Source organism: Notolabrus celidotus, chromosome 9, assembly GCF_009762535.1.
Source record: "Notolabrus celidotus isolate fNotCel1 chromosome 9, fNotCel1.pri, whole genome shotgun sequence".
In the NCBI taxonomy this organism is placed as follows: Eukaryota; Metazoa; Chordata; class Actinopteri; order Labriformes; family Labridae; genus Notolabrus; species Notolabrus celidotus.
Window position 1 is genome coordinate 13,504,463 of NC_048280.1, and position 23,542 is coordinate 13,528,004.

The 23,542-nt window shown below is 39.9% G+C and overlaps 1 protein-coding gene across 2 annotated transcripts in view; it reads left to right on the forward strand.

Moving 5' to 3' along the window:
- fbxl17 (F-box and leucine-rich repeat protein 17) overlaps positions 1-23,542 on the forward strand; it is a 300,805-nt gene that overhangs the window by 227,117 nt on the left and 50,146 nt on the right. Inside the window, exon 10 of one of the 2 annotated variants that reach the window (XM_034692623.1) lies at positions 8,050-8,069. The exons of the other annotated variant lie outside the window; for it this stretch is intronic. Within the exon in view, the coding sequence (XP_034548514.1) occupies positions 8,050-8,054 (5 nt within the window). The 3' untranslated portion in view covers positions 8,055-8,069. Of the gene's footprint in view, positions 1-8,049; positions 8,070-23,542 lie in introns of those variants that run through there. 2 annotated transcript variants of the gene reach the window in all.

Below are 23,542 nucleotides of genomic sequence, written 5' to 3' on the forward strand. Positions count from 1 at the left end.
CCAGACTGTTGTGATTGTGTTGCGTTGCTGTATAAGAAGGACTGAGCTACTCAGATTGTGCATTTCATTGTCATGTCCATCTGTATTTACCCATGTGTCAGCTTGTGGAATTATTGTTGTCACTCAATTTTTAGCCTCTTATTCTCTCATTTAATTACTTTGCTCTCACATACTTGACATGCATCTACATTTTTACTTCATTTCCTCCTTTTTTTTTTTCCTGCTATGAACCCATTTTCCATTACCGAACTCCTTCTTCCTCTCTTTTCCCCTCTCATCCCTCTTTCCATTCATCTTTCAGCTCTCACTTTCATCTTAGGCGCTTTACTCTAAACGCACTGAACGTTGATAGATGGGGCCTCCCTGCCCCTCCCCTTCAGCAGTGGAATGAAGTATGACTGCATGTGTGCGTCTTTCATGATGTATGTGTATTTGTGCGACTCTCCTTTTGCTTATGTGCCTTTGTGTGAGCTTTTGTGTACTTTAACAGGTCTCCCTTGCCGCGGGGGGAAATTTTGATACATGCTCAGTCCCCTGAGTATCACAGTGCTTTTTGCAAGGTGAAGTTACTTAGCATAAAAGCAGCTGAAAAAGCATGGAAGTTATCTTACCGACTATGAAAATGACATGTGATTGTTTGGCTCCCAAATGTAGTATGATGAGGCCATTAGGGCGAACTCAGAGCTCAAGCGTTTCTGCTCTAGCTTTTAACCTTAAGACAGTATTATTTTTATTATTCTACCCTCTTTGTAGGATTGATGTGCACGTCAGACCCCTCTGCACAAAATACATTTCTTGCGAGCTGCATGGCTTGGTGCCATTTTAAAAATGCCAGAAAATATTGGCACCAATGCATCAAGAAAGTGAGAAAGTCATAAATGAGATGATCAATTTTCGTTTTAACATAGAGCATTTTCACACTTCATGGTGATATGGTCAGCTAAACTGCTGTAACTGTGTTCTATTTTCTGCTCTCATACATCAACTTCTAAATCCCTTTATCCTTTTTAGTTCCACATCTCTATTTCTCTTTAAGCCCTTGTGTGTTTTCCCTCTGTCTTGTTTGTTTACTGAGCAGTTATTCGCCACATACAGTGTAAGTGCTGTGAAACATAATGTGATGTAAACTAAGATAGTGTAATAGCTTGTTTGCTCCTCTCTGTCTGGCATCCAGTAGGTAAATAATGTAACTCTTAAAGCAGTCGATTGAAATGCGCAGAGTGGTACGATAGATTTATGTGGGCTGCAAAGGAAAGAAAGTCTGTATACAATTGTTGTCTGTCTCTATCCCTGCTGGGTGTGGCTGTTTATGTGTACATGTGTGTGTCAAGTAAGAATAGAAGTGTGATGTCTTGGTTTGACGTCTAGTGAGGCTGAATCTCTTATTGAAGTCTTCATAATTATGTTTTTAAACCTGGCAGTCTCTTTTTTAATTCTTTGGTGAGACTTTTTTTTCTTTACTTAAGCCTATTGGATTTGTTTGAATCCGGCTTAAGGAACACCAAAAATGATGATGCTGTTCTTTTTCATGTGGAGGCTGATGTTCAAAAACTAGAAACACTAGAAACACAGATCAGCCATAACATTATGAACACTTGCCTAGTGTCAATCAGGTCACGGCAAAAACAGCCCTGACTTGAAGAGACATCCACTAGTCTTTTAAAGGTGTGCAGTTTCTTTAGGACCTGTAGAATGTAAGTTGCAAGTGAGGGCCTCCATGGATCGGACTTGGTTGTCCAGTAAACCCCACAGACACACAGTCTGATTAAGATCTTGGGAATTGGAGGCCAAATAATTCTGTTGGGTTTCTCCAAACCACCTTCTTCTATTCCTCCGTGGTCCAGTTCAGATGCTCCTGTACCCAATGTAGGTGCTTTCAGTAATGCAAAAGGGTCAGCATGGTCACCCTGATCGGTTTGAGCTCCCTTTGCTTTTCTGCTGGATGGACCCTTTGGTCCAGCCTTCACTACCCATACACATCAATGAACCTTGACCACCCATGACCGTGTTGCTCGTTCCCCAGTTTCTCATCCTTGGACCACTTTTTGTTTGAACACCCAACATGAGCTGCAGTTTAAGAGATACTGAGACCCAGTTGTTTAGCCATCACAATTTGGCCCTTGTCAAAATCATCTTTATGCTGGCCCATTCCTCTGCTTCCAACATCAACTTCAAGGTAAAAATCTTCACTAGTTGTCTACCGTATCCCTACCACTGACAGGAGCCAAGATAATCAATAGAATGGTATTCGCTTCATCGATCAGTGATCATAATTTTATGGCTGATCAGTGTCTGTTTTAACAGGTGAGTGACACATCTATCATTGACTGGTATAAGATAATTCACATTTCAGTGTTGCTGTATGCTTTTTGAAAATACCAGGGCGACTCACCCAGCTATGTAAACAGCCCCAGAGTGTATTTTAACTAACTACACCATCTGTGATAAATTAATTAGTGTACTTCTCCTGCTCTCTACTTGTCAGAATTAGTGTCTTCGCATATGCTCTGCAGAAAAAGAGAGAGAAGTTCTCTGGTGTATCACTTTTGTAAATGCACAGAATGTGTTGTGACCCCTGTGTGTGTCCTGTTTAATACAGACCAAACTTTTGCAGTTGTTAAAGAAGCTTGTTAGTAATACATTTTTTCCCGTGTCTGTTTGTGTTGTCTGGATGCACTACCTCTTCCCTAAAGCCGTATCCACACATGGTTTACTTGCAGTTCTGATGACAGAGTTGTGGTGACATTTAAAAATGGTGTTTGATTTTTGGGTGACTTTAGAAAGCACAAGAAAGAGGAATATCAACAGAGGAGACACAGAAAGAAAAGAAATTGAAAAAGAAGGAGGTGGTGTGGGTGGTGCCACTGTGTGCAATTCAGGTCTAGACTGGTGTGTTGAAAGGAGAACTGAAATGGTAGCAAAGTATAATAAAATGAAGAAATGAAAAACAACTAACTGAAAAAAGGGTAATGTATACTTTTTTCAGATGTTATCAATGGACTGTGGAAAATGTTCTGAGTGTCACTGTGGCCACAACAGGTATACTGCAGTGCTTTATGTTACATTCATTGCTTAACACTGCATGTTGTTTTTTTGAGAAGCTTAATTAAATCACGTTTAGTAATTTAATCACTGTTTGTTTTTTATTATGGGTAATAAAAAACCTACAATGTTGTTCTATGGGTCATGAATATCAGCATATTCTTGGGTTACACCTTTGAATTCCTTAGTATTTGAGAGTTGAATTTCACCTGGTGGTTTAAATCTTATCAAGTGTAACCATCACAGCACAACTTGACATTGGACCCACCCAGGCACAATCCTCCTGACATCAGTTCCATTAAGCGTAAAACACTGGAACCAGAGGAAGCCAAGCCCTCAGGCCAACTCCCGTGACCCTTTTCATGACAAGACCCTAAAAACTAATGGAGCAGCTGTACACAGAAATAGCACCTAAAGGAAAATTCACAAGTGATGTGTTGAGGTGTAGGAGGACGGTGTGACTGAGGGAAAGTAACACATGTTGCAGGGTGCTTCTGGACATGGTAAGGGCAAAGACTCATAAAGTGGGTTATTGTCTCTGCAAATCAATGAGAGTGCCTACGCCACAGGGAAAACAACATGCTTTACACTGCAGTGCAGTGTCTTACTTTGGCGCTACTGCAACACCACCTGGAAGCAAAAGCAATAGGTAGCTAATATTTTCTGTTTTCAAGTGTTCGAGTTAGGATTAGGAATTGTCTAAAAAAGGAAAATTTCATCTTTGGTCAGACTAGACCAAAGATGTTTAGTTTACAAGTATGTGAAACAGAGACAAGAAATCCAACCTTGCTTATACATTTGTATCCAAATAATGTATCAGGAACATTAATTGTAATTAAATTAAGGTTATTATTGTCAAAATATTACCTTAAAAAATGTAATTTTAACTAAAAACAACTACCTAGAATTTTTTTTTTTTTTTATCTGTATTTTGAAAATCAATATTAGTTTTTTAGGGCATATATAATGGTATTTTTTAGTTATCCTTTAAGCAAAGTTTTGAATTTAGTAGCAAAAACTTTGCTGTCTGAATGTTTTGGGGCAGACCAGTGCAGAGGTGGAAAAACACAAAAACAAACATGGCGAGCGCTCCAAGAGAACCTGCAAATCTTGAAATGAACCATGAATGTTATCACAAAGTATCTGCTGCTGGCTCACTCTGTTGGTAAAGATTATTTTAATAACGATCAGTGTTGAACATTGGTACCAACGGTAGAGGGCACCTTGTTGTTAATAATTAAAAGGCAACAACAGTTTTTTTTGGGTGGGGATCCGGTGCAGGGACGGAATATAGACAATTTTGTTGTGTTTGCAACCAACAACAGAGCAGTCAGTATGTCTCTAAGCTTTGACATCTTGACTGTTCAACACCAAAGCAAAAGCACAAGAGCATAGGGAGTAGAAGTGGGAGTGGTTTTGCATGCATGTCATGCAGATCAATCCTGTCACTGCGTCACCACAGGTGCCAACTCAAATCACCTCGTAGAAGCTATGTTTTCCCAGTAGTTGGCTACATAAACAATGCAGGGGCATTTTTCATTTCCACATTCTCAAGATTGCTATGCTGGAGGAGGACACAAGTATACAGTGGGGCAAAAAAGTATTTAGTCAGCCACTGATTTTGCAAGTTCTCCTACTTAGAAAGATGAGAGAGGTCTGTAATTTTCATCAGAGGTACACTTCAACTATGAGAGACAAAATGAGAAAAAAATCCAGGAAATCACATTGTAGGATTTTTAAAGAATTTATTTGTAAATTATTGTGGAAAATAAGTATTTGGTCAATAACAAAAATTCAACTCAATACTTTGTAACATAACCTTTGTTGGCAATGACAGAGGTCAAACGTTTCCTGTAAGTTTTCACCAGGTTTGCACACACTGGAGCTGGTATTTTGGCCCATTCCTCCATGCAGATCTCCTCTAGAGCAGTGATGTTTTGGGGCTGTTGCTGGGCAACACAGACTTTCAACTCCCTCCACAAATTTTCTATGGGGTTGAGGTCTGGAGACTGGCTAGGCCACTCCAGGACCTTGACATGCTTTTTATGGAGCCACTCCTTCGTTGCCCGAGCAGTGTGTTTGGGATCATGGTCATGCTGGAAGACCCAGCCACGTTCCATCTTCAATGCTCTCACTGATGGAAGGAGGTTTTGGCTTAAAATCTCACGATACATGGCCCCGTTCATTCTTCCCTTAACACGGATCAGTCGTCCTGTCCCCTTTGCAGAAAAACAGCCCCAAAGCATGAGGTTTCCACCCCCATGCTTCACAGTAGGTATGGTGTTCTTGGAATGCAACTCAACATTCTTCTTCCTCCAAACACCACGAGTTGAGTTTTTACCAAAAAGTTCTATTTTGGTTTCATCTGACCATATGATATTCTCCCAATCCTCTTCTGGATCATCCATATGCTCTCTGGCAAACTTCAGACAGGCCTGGACATGTACTGGCTTAAGCAGGGGGACACGCCTGGCGCTGCAGGATTTGAGTCCATCTCGGTGTAGTTTGTTACTGATGGTAGCCTTTGTTACTTTGGTCCCAGCTCTCTGCAGGTCATTCATCAGGTCCCTCCGTGTAGTTCTGGGATTTTTGCTCACCGTTCTCATGATCATTTTGACCCCACGGGATGAGATCTTGCATGGGGCCCCAGATCGAGGGAGATTATCAATGGTCTTGTATGTCTTCCATTTTCTTACAATTGCTCCCACAGTTGATTTATTCACACCAACCTGCTTGCCTATTGTAGATTCACTCTTCCCAGCCTGGTGCAGGTCCACAATTTTCTACCTGGTGTCCTTCGACAGCTCTTTGGTCTTGGCCATGGTTGAGTTTGGAGTCTGACTGTTTGAGGCTATGGACAGGTGTCTTTATACAGATAACAAGTTCAAACAGGTGCCATTAATACAGGTAATGAGTGGAGGATAGAAGAGCTTCTTAAAGAAGAAGTTACAGGTCTGTGAGAGCCAGAAATTTTGCTTGTTTGTGGGTGACCAAATACTTATTTTCTACCATCATTTACAAATGAATTCTTTAAAAATCCTACAATGTGATTTCCTGGATTTTTTTTCTCAGTTTATCTGTCATAGTTGAAGTGTACCTCTGATGAAAATTACAGACCTCTCTAATCTTTCTAAGTAGGAGAACTTGCAAAATCAGTGGCTGACTAAATACTTTTTTGCCCCACTGTACATGTACAGTATAGGTGAGGAAAAATGTGTTTTTCATAAAATAGGATCTTTAATTTTGTAAGAGTCTGAATGTGCTAAAAGTAAAACCTTGAAAGAAGGTTAAGAATGCTTCTATCATAAAGAAAGTTTGTCTTGGCTAAAGGCTTGGAAACTGTAAAGCAGCCTCTGCAAAAACAAAATAAAAAATGAAGGATGACCATTTCCCACCATTTGCAAGTTTGGAAAGTTCATTAGTTGATCTTCAGGAAAATTGAGAGGGTGACGGGTAAAGAGGGAGCAGACACAACTTGAGAGGCCGGACTTGAACCTCCGCAGAGGGAAGGCATTTAACTGGATGACTGCTGCTCGAGTGCATAAGTACTCTTCCATAGGGTTCCAATCTACAGATCCTTCATAGTGTGTCGCTGAGTATATAAGTCGAGATTTCCATTTCCTTACATCAGCCTGTGGTGGTATTTGCAGAATGGGGGAGCCGTGCACAGAGGCTGAAATTGAATTAGTTTCCATATATTGTCCTCTCCTCCTCTTTCTCCAGCTAAGCCCTGCGGTCTATCCACTGTTTGCCTTATGGGGGAGAAAAGAGAGGGGGGCTTAAGCTGTGAAGGCTGGGGCTTACACTGTCTACCATCTTACTGGTCACACACAAACACACTCACACACTTACTCCTTCTCTCTTGCACATACACACTCCTATACTTTGGGGATTACAGCCACAAAAAAAGTCCTGTTTGCATCTACATACACACTTTTTTCTTTTGCACTTTTGAGCTCGTGCTAATATCTCCCTTCACCCACTTTATCAAATTTTAGCATACATACTTCCCTAACTTTTGTTAGAGAAAAGAATGCTTAAGCCTCTACTATTTAGGGCTTAAGTCTACAAAGAAGAACGATTGAAATGACTGTTTATATTCAGATTTCTATGTAAGTGTAAGTTTGTCTCTGTATACACAGATGTATGTGTCTGTCTCTGTGTGTGTGCATGCTGCCAAAGGATGTAATCATGTATCTATGAGCTGCTAGAGGACGATAATGTTTCTGTTGTGGATAGAAGTACCTTTGCAACAAGAGGCCCCATGTGTGTTTATGAAGCTTTGTTATAAATGGTCCATTTGTTCTATCTCTCTTCTCCTCTCTCTCTCTCAGCGTCTCCTCAGCCTTGTAGTTCCCAATAACAGCGTGCTGTAAGTGTGCCTGTGGGACTTAATAACACCAAGCAGTGTAGGTTAGAGAAGATGTCCCTGTTATTGCTGGCTATAAGGTTTTTGTTTATAGAAGTGAGACATTGCATTTTCTTATTTTTCTTATTAGTTTCATTGTGTGTGGGTCTCTGTCTCAATATGACAAGTATTTCTCCAGAGGCAGCATCAAATCCACTGAGCCACTGCCTCTGAGCTGCTTTAATACAGCCTGCAGACAGGTGTAAAATGCTCAGTATTGCTATAATGACTGAGAGGATTCTCTCTCTCTCTGTGGTCATCTCCTTTTATTTGCTTGTGCATTGCCTCACTTATTTCCACCCTCTCCCTCTCTTTTCATATTCCTCCTCCTCCTCCTCTTCTCTCTGAGGTGTGAATGGAGCTTTCCTGCAGGTTACGTAGGTGTTGATGTGTGTTGGTGTCCAAATTTGGGAGTGTTTAATAGTTTAAGCACCCTGCTGTGGGTTCTATAGATAGACCTGGCTCTCTCTGATAATGTTTAGTGGAGCACTTTAGGGAGATGCCCACTTACTGCACATGAGAGCTCTTTATTTCTTTCCCCTCCTGTAGCAGCTCTACAGCTGTTCTGCTCTTACTGTAGTTCCTTCTTTTTATTGCAGCATAGCATGCAGTCACAAAAGCCAAGGAAAGGGTTTGTGCTGTCTGGAAGCTGTCACAGTAACATAAAGATGCAATCAACTATCATCACAAGCGCCATGTTCCCCATTTGACAGGTTTTCTCTACGATCAGAAGACATGTCATAAAAGACACATATTTATCTCCACAACAAAATGTTAAATTGTATAAGAAATAATTTCCATGCTTTCACAATGTTTGTTAAGTATGGAAAAACCAACAAAAAAACAGCAAATAGCTATGTTACAGATTTTATTAAATAATTTGTTGCACTCTGTATGGCTGCTATATTGTCTTAATGACTTAGTGTGTTTGATCTGTACATAGAGAACCATGTTAACCTGAGTAACCATGGTCAAATTCCTAGTACATGTACAGACTCCATTTTGACCTGAATGTAAGACATACAAATGTTTCTTTCCTTTATGTAAATCTAAAAAAGTGGGATTGTCTTATTTTTGGGTTTGGACCTCTAAATATATATGATTGTCCAACAGAGCCACTCGTCTGTAAAGTGAGTATTTACCTTATGACTAGGGGCTACATATGGCCGTCTTTTAACTGATATTGATGGTCTAATAACCAATTCTTCATTTACATAAGTGACTACATTTTAATGTGGTTTGAATGTAAAACTTTCATCTAAAAGATATTGATTTACTCCGACCAAAATTGAATCTTGAGGAGGGGGGTGGTCATCTTGTTATCAGGGTCCTCCTATATTTCAACCAAGTGGCCACTTGGCCAAGGAGATGATTCTAATTCCGGTTTTAAATAAAGCACACTATCTTGATGCTACAACATTTTGATGGAATACAGGTGTCCAAGTCAAGACGCAAAAGGTTACAAAGGAAAATATTCAAACCGTTAGTGTTTTACAATGCAGGTAGCAGATGCAAGCTCAACTCCCGTAAAAGAACTCCAAGTCTGTCAAAGCCAAAGGATTTGATTAAGTTGTCAAAGAGCCCAACTTTACAGTTCAACCACAAAGCTTAATGAGTCGTAACAGTTGTAGAATCATGTATCACTGACCAAAATTTCACCAGCATGTGTGAATTATCCTGCTACTATGTAATAGAAAAATAATCATTGTTAGATACTTTTGATTTAGAAATATGGTTCAAAGTGTTTTCACAGTAGGTCATTGGTATGTTTGTGTTATCTCAGATTTGCAATTTAAAAGCCATAAAACCACAGTAGTCTGCAGTCAGCCCACCAGGTAAGTAAATATCCATCTGTTTTAGTACAATATCATAATTTCAGGAATTTAAAAAGACATAAAGCAGAAGCAGCATGTAATATTACTAGAATGCCAGAGGGTGTTTTTTTGTGCTGTAGGGCACTTTCTTCAATTGAGATTTCTTCTCCACTGATGAGGTTTAAAGAGTGTTCTTTTTTCAAGCTTTAACCTGCAGATGCCTTTGTTCTTGTCATCTCTCAAGAAATGTTCGTGGATCTACTTGAACTCAAAGTAATCGCTCCTTTGGCTGCATTTTTGTGCTGTTTTTGACGTACATTTGTACCAAGGTTACACATTTTACAATCCATTCGAAGCTAACCGTTATGAATCACACTCTCAGAAATAAACAAAGGCAGTTTTTTGTAATGAAAGTGGGTCTTTTGCACAGTCAAAGTAAAGAGTAAAGAAAGTCAAACACATAAGGATGGCCATGAAGCATACTTTGTATCAGTGGGCTTTGTTCATCTTAAAATGTAGAGGTTTCTTTTTAAATCAAGGACACACTAATACAAATTAAAGTGGGTTTTTTTGCAAAACAAATATGTAGAACAAAACTCCTCACATCGCATAAAAATATACATTCTAAGAACTTTCAATTACAAAATTTCTGAAAGAGTTTAAGAACATAGCACTCTTCTTGTGTGTGTGTGTGTGTGTGTGTGTGTGTGTGTGTGTGTGTGTGTGTGTGTGTGTGTGTGTGTGTGTGGATTTGGATGTGTTAGTTAGCACATAGATAGAGTAAATTTAACTTGAACGCGATGTCAAAAAGTCTAAAAATGCGAACAATAAATGTTTGTCTTTGAATACATTTTATCATCAACATGCAAAAGCTTTCTAAGTAATTGTCATTTGGTTGCACATCAAATGTAAAAATAGCCGTAAAATCGCATTATTTAAGTTATTAGAAACATGCCGTAAGTTGGATTATGCATCTCTCAGTCATATCATAAAGTTGGAATAACAAACTTTCTTCTAACAAGGTCATCCCCATACTCATTTTTTACATCTGTATATTTTAGAGATAATACCACTGCTAATCCCTTACAAGGTCAGCCCTTGTATTGGATGATTGTTCCCCACTGTTTATTCATACTTCCTGCTGATGTCATTTCCTCCTGCTGCCTCTGACATTTGACCTGTCATTTACCTCCCGGCGTTGCCGTGGTTTAGTCCACCTCGGTGGCCGATGTCCGAGAGAACATCCCCATATTTATCTCTGTGGGACTCCACTGCTTACAGGAAGGTTACTGAAGAATCTAAATGCAAAATCTTTTTGTACTTAAAGGTCACTTTTCATTTGGGTTCCTAATATCCTCCTTTATCTTAGTTTCTCACTTCTTATTGGCTCCTGAACTCAGTTTCTGTTAATCCTTCACTCATTTCATCCTCTGCTCTCGCTGCTGTTCACTATGTCTTTTCCTGCTGTTAAGCTATTGTTTGACACAAGTGCTGTACATCATTCAGTTGACAGGGAATGGCCATAATACATAATGCATTGGCCATGTTTAAATGGCTTGGCTGATGACTCTCAAATGTGTTATAGCAGCAGCTCTGGCAAAAAGCCACAGTCATACAGTGTGCTGGCTACTCCCCCTCATCCTTTGATCAATGGCACTGATAAAGCAGAGCAAAACCCCTGCCATTATTGGACAGTGTGTGTGTGTACATGAACAAGATTACATGATAAAAGGCATGTGTAAATCACTGCTATTCAAACACAAAAAGCAGCTTATGTTTCATTTAGCATGTATCTGTGTTATATAATGAGTAATGGCAGCATTGGATTGTAATATTTACTGTATGTAAAAAATAGTGTCCAATATTCCATATTACACACAATATAACATACACAAATGCTTTCTTTTAAGTATTACTCCAAAAGCATTTACAATCAGGGATGTATCTTGACCTAGTACATTTCATTTTAAAAACATAATGAAATGAACAAGTATTGCATTTGAATCATAAACTTAAGGGTCAGAAGTTTTCTTGAATTATAAATTATTTCACCATGACACAAAACTAGCTGGAAAGCTGTAGCTACCAGTATACAGTATTGCAAATCCTTAACTCCACCTTTGACAGGGCACCCCATCTTACTTTTTTGTTGAAAAGTTCTTCAGGCTCCTGCATTACTTAAAGGTGACATATCACGCTTTTTTCATCAATATATATTGGTCTAAGAGGTCCCCAAAACATGTCTTTAAAGTTTATGCTCAAAAAAACACTTTGAAACCAGATTTTGGTCTGCCTGAAAAGCCCTTTTCTTCAGTCCTCCTCAGAACACTCTGTTTTCCCTCTGACCACGCCCCCTCAGGAAGTGGATGTGCCTCGGCTGTCCAGCACGTTGATCTAATGTTTACATGTTTGCTGAATATACACGGCTGCTCAGAGATCGCGTTACTTCAACCCTCTGAATCTGATCCAGAATCTGATCCTGACGGAGAGGCGCCTGTAGCAGGACCTTTCTGAAGGATTGGTCACAGATTTAGTGTTTCTTGTTGTTTTATTTATCAGTATGTCGACGTGTGTCTTGGTACACAGCTACGAACATGTAGCTATGTGGCTATGCTAACTAGCGCTAGCACTTATCCATGATAAGTAAAAATCATCCACTAGATCTTCAAATCTGCAGACGTGGGGAGTAAAACCGACCTCTGCCAGAAAAGCAGCAGGACCTTTCTGAAGGATTGGTCACAGATTTAGTGTTTCTTGTTGTTTTATTTGTCAGTATGTCGACGTGTGTCTTGGTACACAGCTACAGCTACAGCTACGGACATGTAGCTATGTGGCTATGCTAATTAGCGCTAGCACTTATCCATGACAAATAAAAATCATCCACTAGATCTTCAAATCTGCAGACGTGGGGAGTAAAACCGACCTTTGTGTTTATTAAGACAGCCTACAACTAGCATGCCTCCCTCCTAAGCTCCTTGTTAGCACACATTTGTGCAGGTAATGAAAAATGGAGGGGGGATTCAGTATTATTTTATACAGTCTATGGGCTGAACAAGCTTCGAGCTCTGACTCCGTGACAGACCGGATATTGTTGTTACGTAACAAAAACACGGAAGTCTGAAACGGCTCGTTTCACACACATTTACAGAAAGGTGTAGAAATCAAAACAGGGGCAGAATGGATTTTTTTCATTCTCGGGGGGTTTGTAGACATGCCAGGGACACATATTTCAGGTAGAGAACCATTAAAAAGTCAATTTTGCATGATATGTCACCTTTAAAAGAACATAATATTATTCTCAGCTGTTTGCCAGAAAACAAACCAAAGGAGCTCCTTAAAATGAATTGAGAAAACCAGATGGTTTATGGGTTCAGGTAAATGAATGGAAGGTTAGGTGAAAAGTAATTCATGTATCTTGCTGGGGATGATATAAACTCTATGATGAACTTTATGAATCAATTTCAAGTTAACAGAAAACATTCAGTCCTTCATCAGAATGAAATACTTTTTTAACATGTAGCATATTTTGTCTCCTTTACATACTGACTGTATTTAAATCCACATTAAGAAGCTGCACATATGTTGTAAATGGTCAAGATGATGTTAAACTGAAGTTCAAATAATTGTAAACATGATTCAGTGATGAATAATTGAAGCCATTCCTTAACTAAGGGAAGCCAGCCTGTCAGTCAGGTAATTCAGAATATACGTAATCACATTTATTTTATGCATACTTAATTGAAAATGTCCCTTTCACCACATGACCAGCATGCCATGACCTCACTCTGCTCTTGAGCCTCATTGAAGTGTCACCTTCCTCCCACATTTGTGTCCACCTTGGTGTACTTGTTTTGTACTCAAGTCTGCCCACGCCTCCTGTCCTCTTTGCATATTGTAATCTTTCTCTTCTCTCTCCTCCTCCTCTTCTCTCTTCCTCTGTTATCATTCTGTCCTGCAAAGCTTCATTTACAGAGCAGCTCTAATCAGATATGTAGCAGCAGAGGGCAGTTTGTGAGAGCAGTGTGTGGCCTGATAGATAGCGAGGCTTAGCAGAAGGGGAGCGTGTTATAAGCCCTCAATTATATGCCCGACACCCAGACGCAGGAAAGAGACACTTGGGGAGGCCTGTTTATGCTGTTGCTCATGTGTCTGAGTGTCACTCTGTGTGTTCATTGCATTATATGCTTATTCTGAGTGTAGATTGAAAACAGAAAAAATAATTGAGCAACAGGTCAAGGGGAAAGGAGGAAGTGAGGATGCACTTTTGAAAGACCTGTATCTTAACTTCTGACAAGGCTGTGTTTGATTGAAAGTGGTAAAACAATATTATATTTATTGTACAGCTCTTTACTTTGCAACGTTGAGTCAAATGCTCACAGACTTCAGGCATTTTGCGACACTCCCTGGTCACTGTTTCGAATGTGCTACACTCAGCAAAGATAATAAGGATGCAAGACGTCTCACTCTTCAGCAATTCACTTTCAGATAACAATCATATGTCCGCTCATAGCATGAAAACATGTGCAATAACGTCACCAACAACTCATCCTTTTAATCCATCTGCAACAAATTTTGTCATTGTTTTTTGTTGACTGATCTGTTATCTCGCTGTCAATTCATATTTTTCACCGCGTCCCTCCTATTCATCATGGGGACGTTACAATTTCAGCCAAGATGCTGTTTTTGTTTCTTGGCTCTCAAAAGCAGAAGTCTTTGTAGGGAAATCAAATCTGTATCAGTCATATTATCAGGAAGATGTCCTATGTGAAATATAAAGGATCTAAGATGAAGTTGATGCCAAAATCTGTTCAATTTCATTTTGGATATTCTTCCAGAAATCTAGACAATCTTGGCTAATCTCAAAAGAGCTTTTTGCTCTTCTCTTCAAACTGCATCCACACTGGTTATTCAACACTGTTTTAAAAACTATTGATTTACCTACATTTTCTAATCAACTTTTGTTGTTTGATATCCTGATTCCTTAAACTCTTTTGAAACATTGGCGTACAACAGATCTCTTTATAAGGATGTCCAAATGCTTCTACAGAGTGATCATCACCAGCAGCCCTCTGAAAAGGGCATGGGCTAGCTTTAATCGAACACATTACAAGGATGAAAACTTGATCTCATTTGGAGGTTTTCAAACATAATTCTGGACCTTTGAGGGGATGTTTGTGAAAACTTCTGAATATTGGTATGTTTTGTGTATTTCTTAAAGACAAATTGGAAAATATTTTTTTCTATTACTGAATGAAAGCATTGTCTGTTATTTAACGCTCACCCACACTGTTCCTGTCTCCAGAAAGAATCTTATAAAACCAACCAGTAAAACCAAACAAGTCCAGGGGCATTCACTTGATGTGTTTATTGAAAATCTTTAAATGTAAGCTATTACTAATTGAAACACTCTTATAAAAGTTAAGGTTAACTTTCAAGTTCTGCACAACATTGAAATTGAAGATGATATACTGTATAACGATATAAACTGTGTCTAAAGGTGGGATTTTTCTGAAATCCACAAGTTTAGTGTGCAGTGTGGAGGGCACCGAGGGCCTGTGTCGATCCAATCCTTTTCTATTTTACTTTCAAGGCCATTCAAAGCTTATGTTTAGGCTCCGTGGCGTTGGGCCCGCAGAGACACCAGGGTGGAATCAGATGAAGCATGAAAAGGTGAGCTTGGGAGGGCAAACAATGAATTGTGTTTGAACATTTCTGCTGCTGGAGTTCACTGCTTCAAGGCTGCCTACCTCTGCAGATAGAATATTCATCTGCCGTATTGTCCCGTAGAGGCTTGTAACCTTTAGCGAAAAAATCACAGCACAACTCGACCTTGCTTTTTCTACTTCGTTATCATGCAGCCTCCAGTGCAAACTGCAAAGCTTTACTTGAACATGATATTGTACTTTTTATGTTTGTCTTGTATCATCATTCCTTTAATCAAAATAAATACAAGGAGATGCATCCATTTCATAACTCTAGGTGTTTGCCTTTATGAGAACTTGATGTAGCTGTTTTTATGAGTGCATCATTATTTGCCTTCTTTGCCCGTATTTAACCACTGATGGGTGAATTAGGTATTTAAATATGTTCAAAATCAATGAGTTGATGAGTGTCTTTGATGAGTCAAAAAGCTGAGTTTGCAACACAATGAGAGCACTAACAGATGTTGATAGAAAAGGAACTAATTGTCCAGAAGATTATAAACCTTAACCGCCCATTTTTACCTCCCTGTTTGTTGAAAAAGTAACTAGTAATATTCTAGCCCTCAAGACTTCAATGATATTTAACAAGCTGGTAAGCCGCCATTCTTCCCCCTTTAGACTCACAACGTTTCGGCATTATCTGAGCAATTGAGTGCATTTGATAACACCTCCCTCCTTGTGCCTCATGAGAGCAGCAGTTTGTGTTAGCTCAGGAGTAATTTACTAAAACCATTAATTAGGAAACACATTGAATTGCAGCATTAAATCGCTAATGATGTCAACACAAGAAATGTAGTATTAATACACTCTTCTTGTAATCAGAGTTGCCTCGCCAGTGAGAGGCCACAAGTGGCTAGTTATAGTTCTGCTGTTTACAAGTACATGGATTATTAACATTCACAACACTCATGGTTTCTGCTCCAGCAGACTGCAGTGTCGGTGCAATATGTCACTATTGCCTACAGTTGGTGCAAAATGTACACCAAAAAAGTAATGTGACAGGATTTTATCAGAGTGTTGAAATGACTTCATGGAAAAACTTAACTACATGCAGCAGTAAATGAATATCTTTTTATCTTTAACATGTGGTCACAATTTGGAAATTCTTGGAGCAAAAAGTTTGGTTAATCATTAACATAACATCAGAGCTATAAAAATGGAGCATAGCTGTTGAATGACAGTAACACTGACTGTAAAAAGAGAATCAAAGTATATAAAAACAGGATGTTGAGCCGGTTCAGCTAGTGTTGAGATGCCGACGTTCTTGCCTTACTTGCACTAATGGCCAGTCATTCTGTAGAAGTCATTAAGAAAATGACCCTGCTTCTCAGTTGATTTATTGCCTCAGTAAACATTTTACTAAGAGGTTTATTGTCTCAGTTGCTAGATTAAAGCACTTCCCAATACAGTATGATGATAATGTCACAAATCATAATCCCCTTACAGTCTTCAGCCCTTGTCATATTGCGAGTCCACATCAGCGACGCGACGAAGCTCCGCTGTCATCACGCCTTTGTACTTTCACACTGATCTGACAACAGTGTAATATTGGTGTCCCAGTGTGTCATTTGAGTTACAGTGTTGCAAAAGCTCACACATTCAGACATGCAAACATGCAGCACTGTTCCACCCTGCCTGCTTCACTGGCTAACATTGACGCAGTCTTTCCTCCAGAACACCTCTGTTGCTGCCTGTGATGCCGCCACAGTGCCGGGACGAGTTGGTCCCACCATCACGCCATATTGACAATGAGACATCACATGGGTGTAAATATTAAGCTTTGAATGGGCAATATGGAAATGGACTCAGATATGTTTTTGGCTAGACAACATAGGGTTGAAAAGATGCTATGACAGTCACCTTCCGATCAGGAAAAGAGGCATAAAGTGTGCCTATGCTTAATCCTCTCATCCAAATAACAACAATGGTGAAAACAGAGACGCCAAACTTAGAGGCTTTCGAATGGTAATCCAAAAACAAATGGATGATTTCATGGTGTTCATTTCCAGTATACAGAACCATCTATGGGTGTCATTATTTTTTTAGTCATTAATTTATTTCTTTCTTTGTTATTTTGTTCGTTTCATCACTTCTTATTTGAACATATTATAAGGCTAATGTTCCATTCACAGTTCACGTAGATATGGTTATCAGAAAATGATGGAAAGGCACGACAATTGAACAGCAATTATAAAAGAAGCAAGGAAAGCAAGTGCTGTAACCTTCTTAGTCTGTGCTACACAACTGTCAGCACACCAGATATGAACTAAACATGTTACAGCACATGTGACTGGGATAATATACTTCTCGTTGTAGCATTGTTTGTTACTTTGCTTCATTTAGAACCATGTCTGACTGCTTTGACACAGTATGGTCTTCTCTGGTGTTGGTTCAGTTAACCCTTCATGTGGTCGGCCTAAATATTACCCTGTCTCACACAAGGACAGCCTTTCAGGCCCTTGGGCTGGCAGGAAACCAGCTACTATCAGGTCAACATTACCTTTATTACTACATATTAGTCTGTGTTGTACCTCATGGGGGACTTAATATAAACACACACCCACACTGATACACAGGCTTACAGAGCTATAAGCTCAGTGTTATGGCAGTTGGGATCCTGCCGCACGCCAATAGACATGCCCTGGGGAGCTCAGGTAACCATTGGCTCTGTGTTTGCCTGTTTATTATTTTGGTTATAGGCTATGGTATAGTCGATTTACCCCCCTTTGCAGTCTCAGCACAGTTAATAGGATGGAAATAGCGAAAAAACTATAATCCAGCATCTGAGAAACATACATGGCCATGCTGCGCACGTACATTCACTCCACCAAACACAAGCACAGACATTAGCAGCGTATTTCCAACTCTAATGAGAATGGAGCTCCATTTCTTAGCTGTAATTGTGGATGTGTATTTTCCTCCTTTGTCTCCAAAGATTAGGTTTGTGGAACCCAGGGGCCTGCCGATTGTTTTGAGTGCCTCTCCACTCTGTATGAGTGCGCCGTGCCGCAGGTGCTCAACAAAGCAGCCCCATTGGAATGCAGCAAATACCATCTCTATTGTGGCATAAGACGCATTTTATCGACACCTATTTCTCCACTCCTCTGAGTACAATCAGATGTGTCTGAGTGGCCTTGGCTTCTGGCTAACACAATGCAAGCAAACATACATACACAAAAATATACAGATGCACACACTCTTTCTTTCTTCAATGTAGCCAGAGAAAGGACTTCATGTTGTGTTGCAGTGCGGGGAAGTTGGCTGAGTCGTGTATTGAGGGAAAACATAGAAAGGCAGTAGATTTTGTGTCTTTATTATGAAGTCAAAGAGGTTGTAATGGGGTTCTCTGTGCCTTTCTCCATTTTCACCTGCTATTCACTCAATTTCAAGATAGCCCTGCACAGACCACATCCATTAATATCAGAACTGGCTGTTTCAAAAGCAATACTCCTAGTACATCAATCAGTAAAGTAGAATTAAGGGAAATAGTGGTAGAAATATGAAATGCTCAATAGAGTATGGCATTTACATTGACAGTCAAGCCATGAAATGCATCTCTTTGTCACTCTCACTCCCTCTTTCTGTCCCCCACGTCTCCTGTTTTTACCTTCCTTCTCACTTATTATTCACAGACCATACTCCATTGCTAAGTGCAGGTGAAAAAAGCCATTAAGTCACTGGCTGGAAGGCTAGTGTGTGTGTGTGTGTGTGTGTGTGTGTGTGTGTGTGTGTGTGAGGGAGAGAGTGACAGGAAGACAGATTGCTGGCCATTCTGAAACATGACATTCTAATCGGTGTGCATGTTAATTAACAGACTTTATTGAAATGTTTCGGTGTGTATGTGTGTATGTGTGTGTGTGTGTGACTGTAGATTGGAGGCTTAATGAATGAAATGTCCATGCATGTTATATGCATGCATGAGACGTGTGTGTGGCTGTCTATGTGTATTGAAGTGCCCAGGGAAAAGGGGAAAGAAAACCCTTTCAGGCTCCCCTTGATTCTTACTAGTTGTCCATATTAATATTTCCTTTTTTCCTCTCATGCTGTCTTCTCTCTCTTCAGAGTCTTGTCCAAATGTTGAAGTTAAAAGTGTTTTAGTATCTGACTGAGTTCTGTGTTTGGTTTCATTTGGCTCCCTCTTCTTCTTCTTTTTTAATTTTTGAAAACCCAGCAGGGATTTGGTGGTGACACTTGTGAACACGCTTCACTGACATTTGGAAAAATATATTAAATATCCACCATATGCTTTGTGAAGAGGCGGCGTGGCAAGTTCTGTGTGTGTTTGTGTGCATGTATTGGCTTGCATAGTGTTTGAGTGTTAGCACATGTGCTCTTAGATACAAACACTAAAATGACTTGGATGATTCAGTGTTGGAAGTAATGAAAACTTTGCTCTAGTTCTAACAGTTTTTCAGTATTCATGTTTCAGTTCCATAAAACTTTTGTAGATATTCAAATACATAAATGTGATGTTGTCACAATGCTCTTGTTTAATAGGAGAGTTTGAGGGTTTGGATTTACTGCATGCTTCTCTGAAGGGCTTGTTCAAAAAGTCATGCAGTAATTCAGCAAAATCAACATGAGATTTGCTCAATTCGTGACATCACTATTGGTGAATCTCCTTAAAATAATGAATGTTTCTATTTAAAATGAGAACCATAACTTTTTTTTGCATGGCAACAGTGAAGGAAGCTTACAGAATGCTGGGTTCTGGAACTTCATTCGGAAATGAATCATTCCAGACAGAGGTTGAAAAGAGGGGTTTCAAAGTCCCCCTGAGATAAGTCAAAAATTGTTTGAGCTGTCAGTCATGTAAAGCTGCTACAAAGCTATCAGAGGGACGATATAAAGCCCAACAATGAGCATATCACCTCTTTAAAAAAAAAAGTAAGTTTCTAGCTGTAGCTTGATATGTAATACTTATGACATGGTTGACCTTCAAGAGTCACAAAAGAGTATGTTCAGACACTCAAACCACCGTTTGCCTTCAGCCTTTGCCTTAAATGTGACAGCCGTGGTGGACTCAGCTACCACTGGCTTCCACGATCAATCCTGAAAAATCAAAGTGATTTCTCTAAGGTGAACTGAGTTATAGGTGCAAACCATACCTGGGGCAGCTCCTCAAGCCTTGGACCCTGAGAGGGGCTGGCAGGTGTATCAAGGATACTCCCCCACTGAGTTAATCCAAGGCAAGTGAACGCAGCACTGCCTTCAGAGTGGTTGCGGTGGTTCCAGAAAGAGAGAAGACTTGATTCCTTTGGACCTGTGCTCTCTTTTGTGAAGTTACTATTAAAGGAGCCTGTCAAGTTCTTCCATCAATTGCCATGTGCCAGAAATCTGGTCAAATGTGGGTTTTTCATGGAGAGATTGGTTTTCAACCACCCTCTGCTGAAACATTTCCTACAGGGAGTGAGGTGCCAGCATCCAGTGATAAGTGGAGCTGCCGGTGGTTCTTGACATCCTTTCAAACAGGCTGTTAAAGCTGTTGGGCAGTTTCTTTTTTTGGCTTTTATCAATTCTTTCAAAGTGCCTGCAACCACCTCTGAATACCTCAGAGCACCATTGACTTCTTTTTTTAACAGCCTGCTGTCCTTCTTGTGAAACCCCCTCATGACACTTTGGGTTAAAATCAGCTTTACAGAGAGGTGCTACACTTGTCAGCTTCACCTCTCTTCATATAAATTAACTTCAGCCACTTACTTTCATGAACTGATCAGAGCTGAAGAGAGAGGGGAAGAATGAAATAGTGACTACTCTCTTTCTAACCAATGAATGTACCCACTAACTTTTGTTTGTAAAGGTTACCTCCAATGAGAAATACCTGTGGGTTTGAGAAGTGTGTGGCGGTAGACCTGCTGTGTTGGTGTCTCACATGTGTTATATAACTGGCACATTACCCACCTTATAATGAGTCAGACATGGTGGATGAGAATAGATCAATCATTGTTCTTTTTGTTGCTAAACTTGTTTTCATGGGAATAAGTCATAGGAAGCTGTTCATGGCTGATCCAGTGATTACCTCAGATTATGATCAATCAATCAATCAATCAATCTTTATTTGTATAGCGCCAAATCACAACAAACGTTATCTCAAGACGCTTTTACAAACATAGGAGGTCTAGACCACACTATGTCAAATTATGAGGAGGCAGTATCATCCAAATTATGAAAATTATACTGTGTTTAAATAGAAACCCCTTTATTTGGAACACATTTTAATGAAAGCAAAAAACAATGCAAAATTGACTGTTCTTGATAGGCTTTCGATGAGTGACTATAGGCCCAAACATATTGTAAATAAACACCCACAGCTCACAAGCTATGTTACATTCAAAGGCCTTACGCACTATCTCCCTTAACAAACATTGTGCTAATGGATGCACTTATGACCGCCTTAATCGAAAATTATTAGACAGCTTGTCTTTTCAAGGGCTCTTTCATGGACACCCCATCATCCAGGTTGTATGGTTCAGGCAGATGGAGGACATGGAGAATGGTGACTGACAGACCAGGGACAGCATGACAAACAAGCTCCACCCTCTGCACTGCTTATTGATTTCAGCTCAGAGGTCTCGGCCTGATATGGCAGCACTCAGGGTCAACCAACAACCGAAGACACAGGCTATGAGCCTGGAGAGGGAGACGTGGGAGAAGACAATGTCATCACCATGGCCAGTCAGAGTCAGGGATGAGATACATGCAATGCATGTTTATAATAACAAGCCCAAAGGAAACAGTGCCAGGGGGACAGGAATTTCAGTTGTGCTGTACTCCAAGTTCAGACTGACTTAATTTTTGTGTTCTCATTTTTTTTTCTTCTAGTTCTTAAAAGCCTCACAGAACATATGAACCCTGAATGGAAACTCCATTGTACTGCTTCAATTCAACTCCAGCTGCTGAATCATTATGAACCAAAATTTATGCTTCCCATAAAAAATGAGTGGAATACAGTTAGAAATAATGTGATTGAAAAGGGTAAATTGGTCTGAAAAGTCTTGATTCCCTTCACGTGTTGCCAGGGAGAGCAACCATTTGTGGTTACCTACATGGCACCAACTTTTCTGAACTGGACTGCTTTTTCTCTTTCCATTAATTTTGTATTCTTTGAAAGACAGTTTTCCTGAGTAGTGCACGTTCAGTGCCAAAGGAAAGGGCAGTGTTTAAACCAGAGGGGTTTTCTTGTCCTCTGTATGATAAGACCTTTTTCGTTTTACCTGCCCAACCAGGTACTTTACTCAGCCTGCAGTTACTACCAAAGCATGGCGATAATATTTTGCCTCAGTCAACTGCAACAAACACTCTGTGGTCTGCTTAATTGTGTTTAAACATGCGCCTCAAGACAGTGCCGTGGTGATTTATGCCTCAGAGCAAAGCCCTGAATCTCCAACACTGAGGCTTTATGTGGTGTTTTGGCTGTTGTCAAGACAGAGATTTTGACAACGACCTTATGAAATAAATTTTTACATGTATATATGATGTTTGCATGGATCCATGACAGTGCCGTCTCGCTCGATTTGGTTCTGCCATGTGCCCCTAATGACTAATGGTGAGTGAGTTCCAATGTAAACACTAAGAAGCCAGGTCTTACAGACACACCAATCTGGCCTGTTATGTCCATTACCCTGAGGTCTGTATCTGCCTCTCTCACGCTAGCTGTCTGCAGCCCATGGCAGCTGGGATTGCAGGACTTACATTCCTCTACCTGGCAAGACACCCAGCTCTATACAGCATTTGAGACAACACTGGTACCCTTGATGCTGTCTTCTGTTTTTTAAACTCATTATAGAGCCTTGTGGTTTCTAGAATGATGCTGTCTCATTACCTTCACTTGGCCATTGCTGCTGTGATCTGTGACAATGTACGGTTACCGCTCTGTGCTGCAGCAGGACATTAAAGCGGAAAAAAACATCTTTAGTTTTGATTTAGGGGGAAATGGTTGGAATGTCCAGCACTCAGAGACAGACCAGTCTCATACTCACCATGTAAGGAAATGGATGCTTAATGTACAACGTCCCTGGTAGATTTGTTGTGTGGAGAAATTTGGTCTGTTGTGTCTTAAAACCTTAAAAAAATAGTGTGGAATAAACACTGAACTTTTACAACGGTGCAGGCAGAACTCTTTCATTGAAGTGACCAGTGAGCTGATGAGATGCAATTGGATTGCGTATCTGAAACACTGATGTTAGCGTTATTTTATGGAAGCTGATTTTACTGTGCCTTGGGGCTTTGCCAGACTGGTGTCTTATTGTGGGAGTTACAGTCCTCTGGACTCAAGTTATACGTCCTTGTTTAAAGGAGTAGGAGGGTCAGCCTTTATGTACTTTAATGATGAACGGATGAAACAAGTGAAACAAAGTGAATTCCTATACTCTTTGATATATGAGGTTGTTTGTGATGCACAAAGTCCAATTTAATCAAAAGTGGTTGTATTTTACATTAAAAGCTGACATGGATCGGCTGGTTTTTAAACAAATTAGATGCTGGGCTCATTTGAAATGTGTGCTGGACAGTCAGGGAAATGTGCTTTACGCTGCTTTAAGCCTCCACTGCATAAATTAATGGGCCTTGAATGTTTC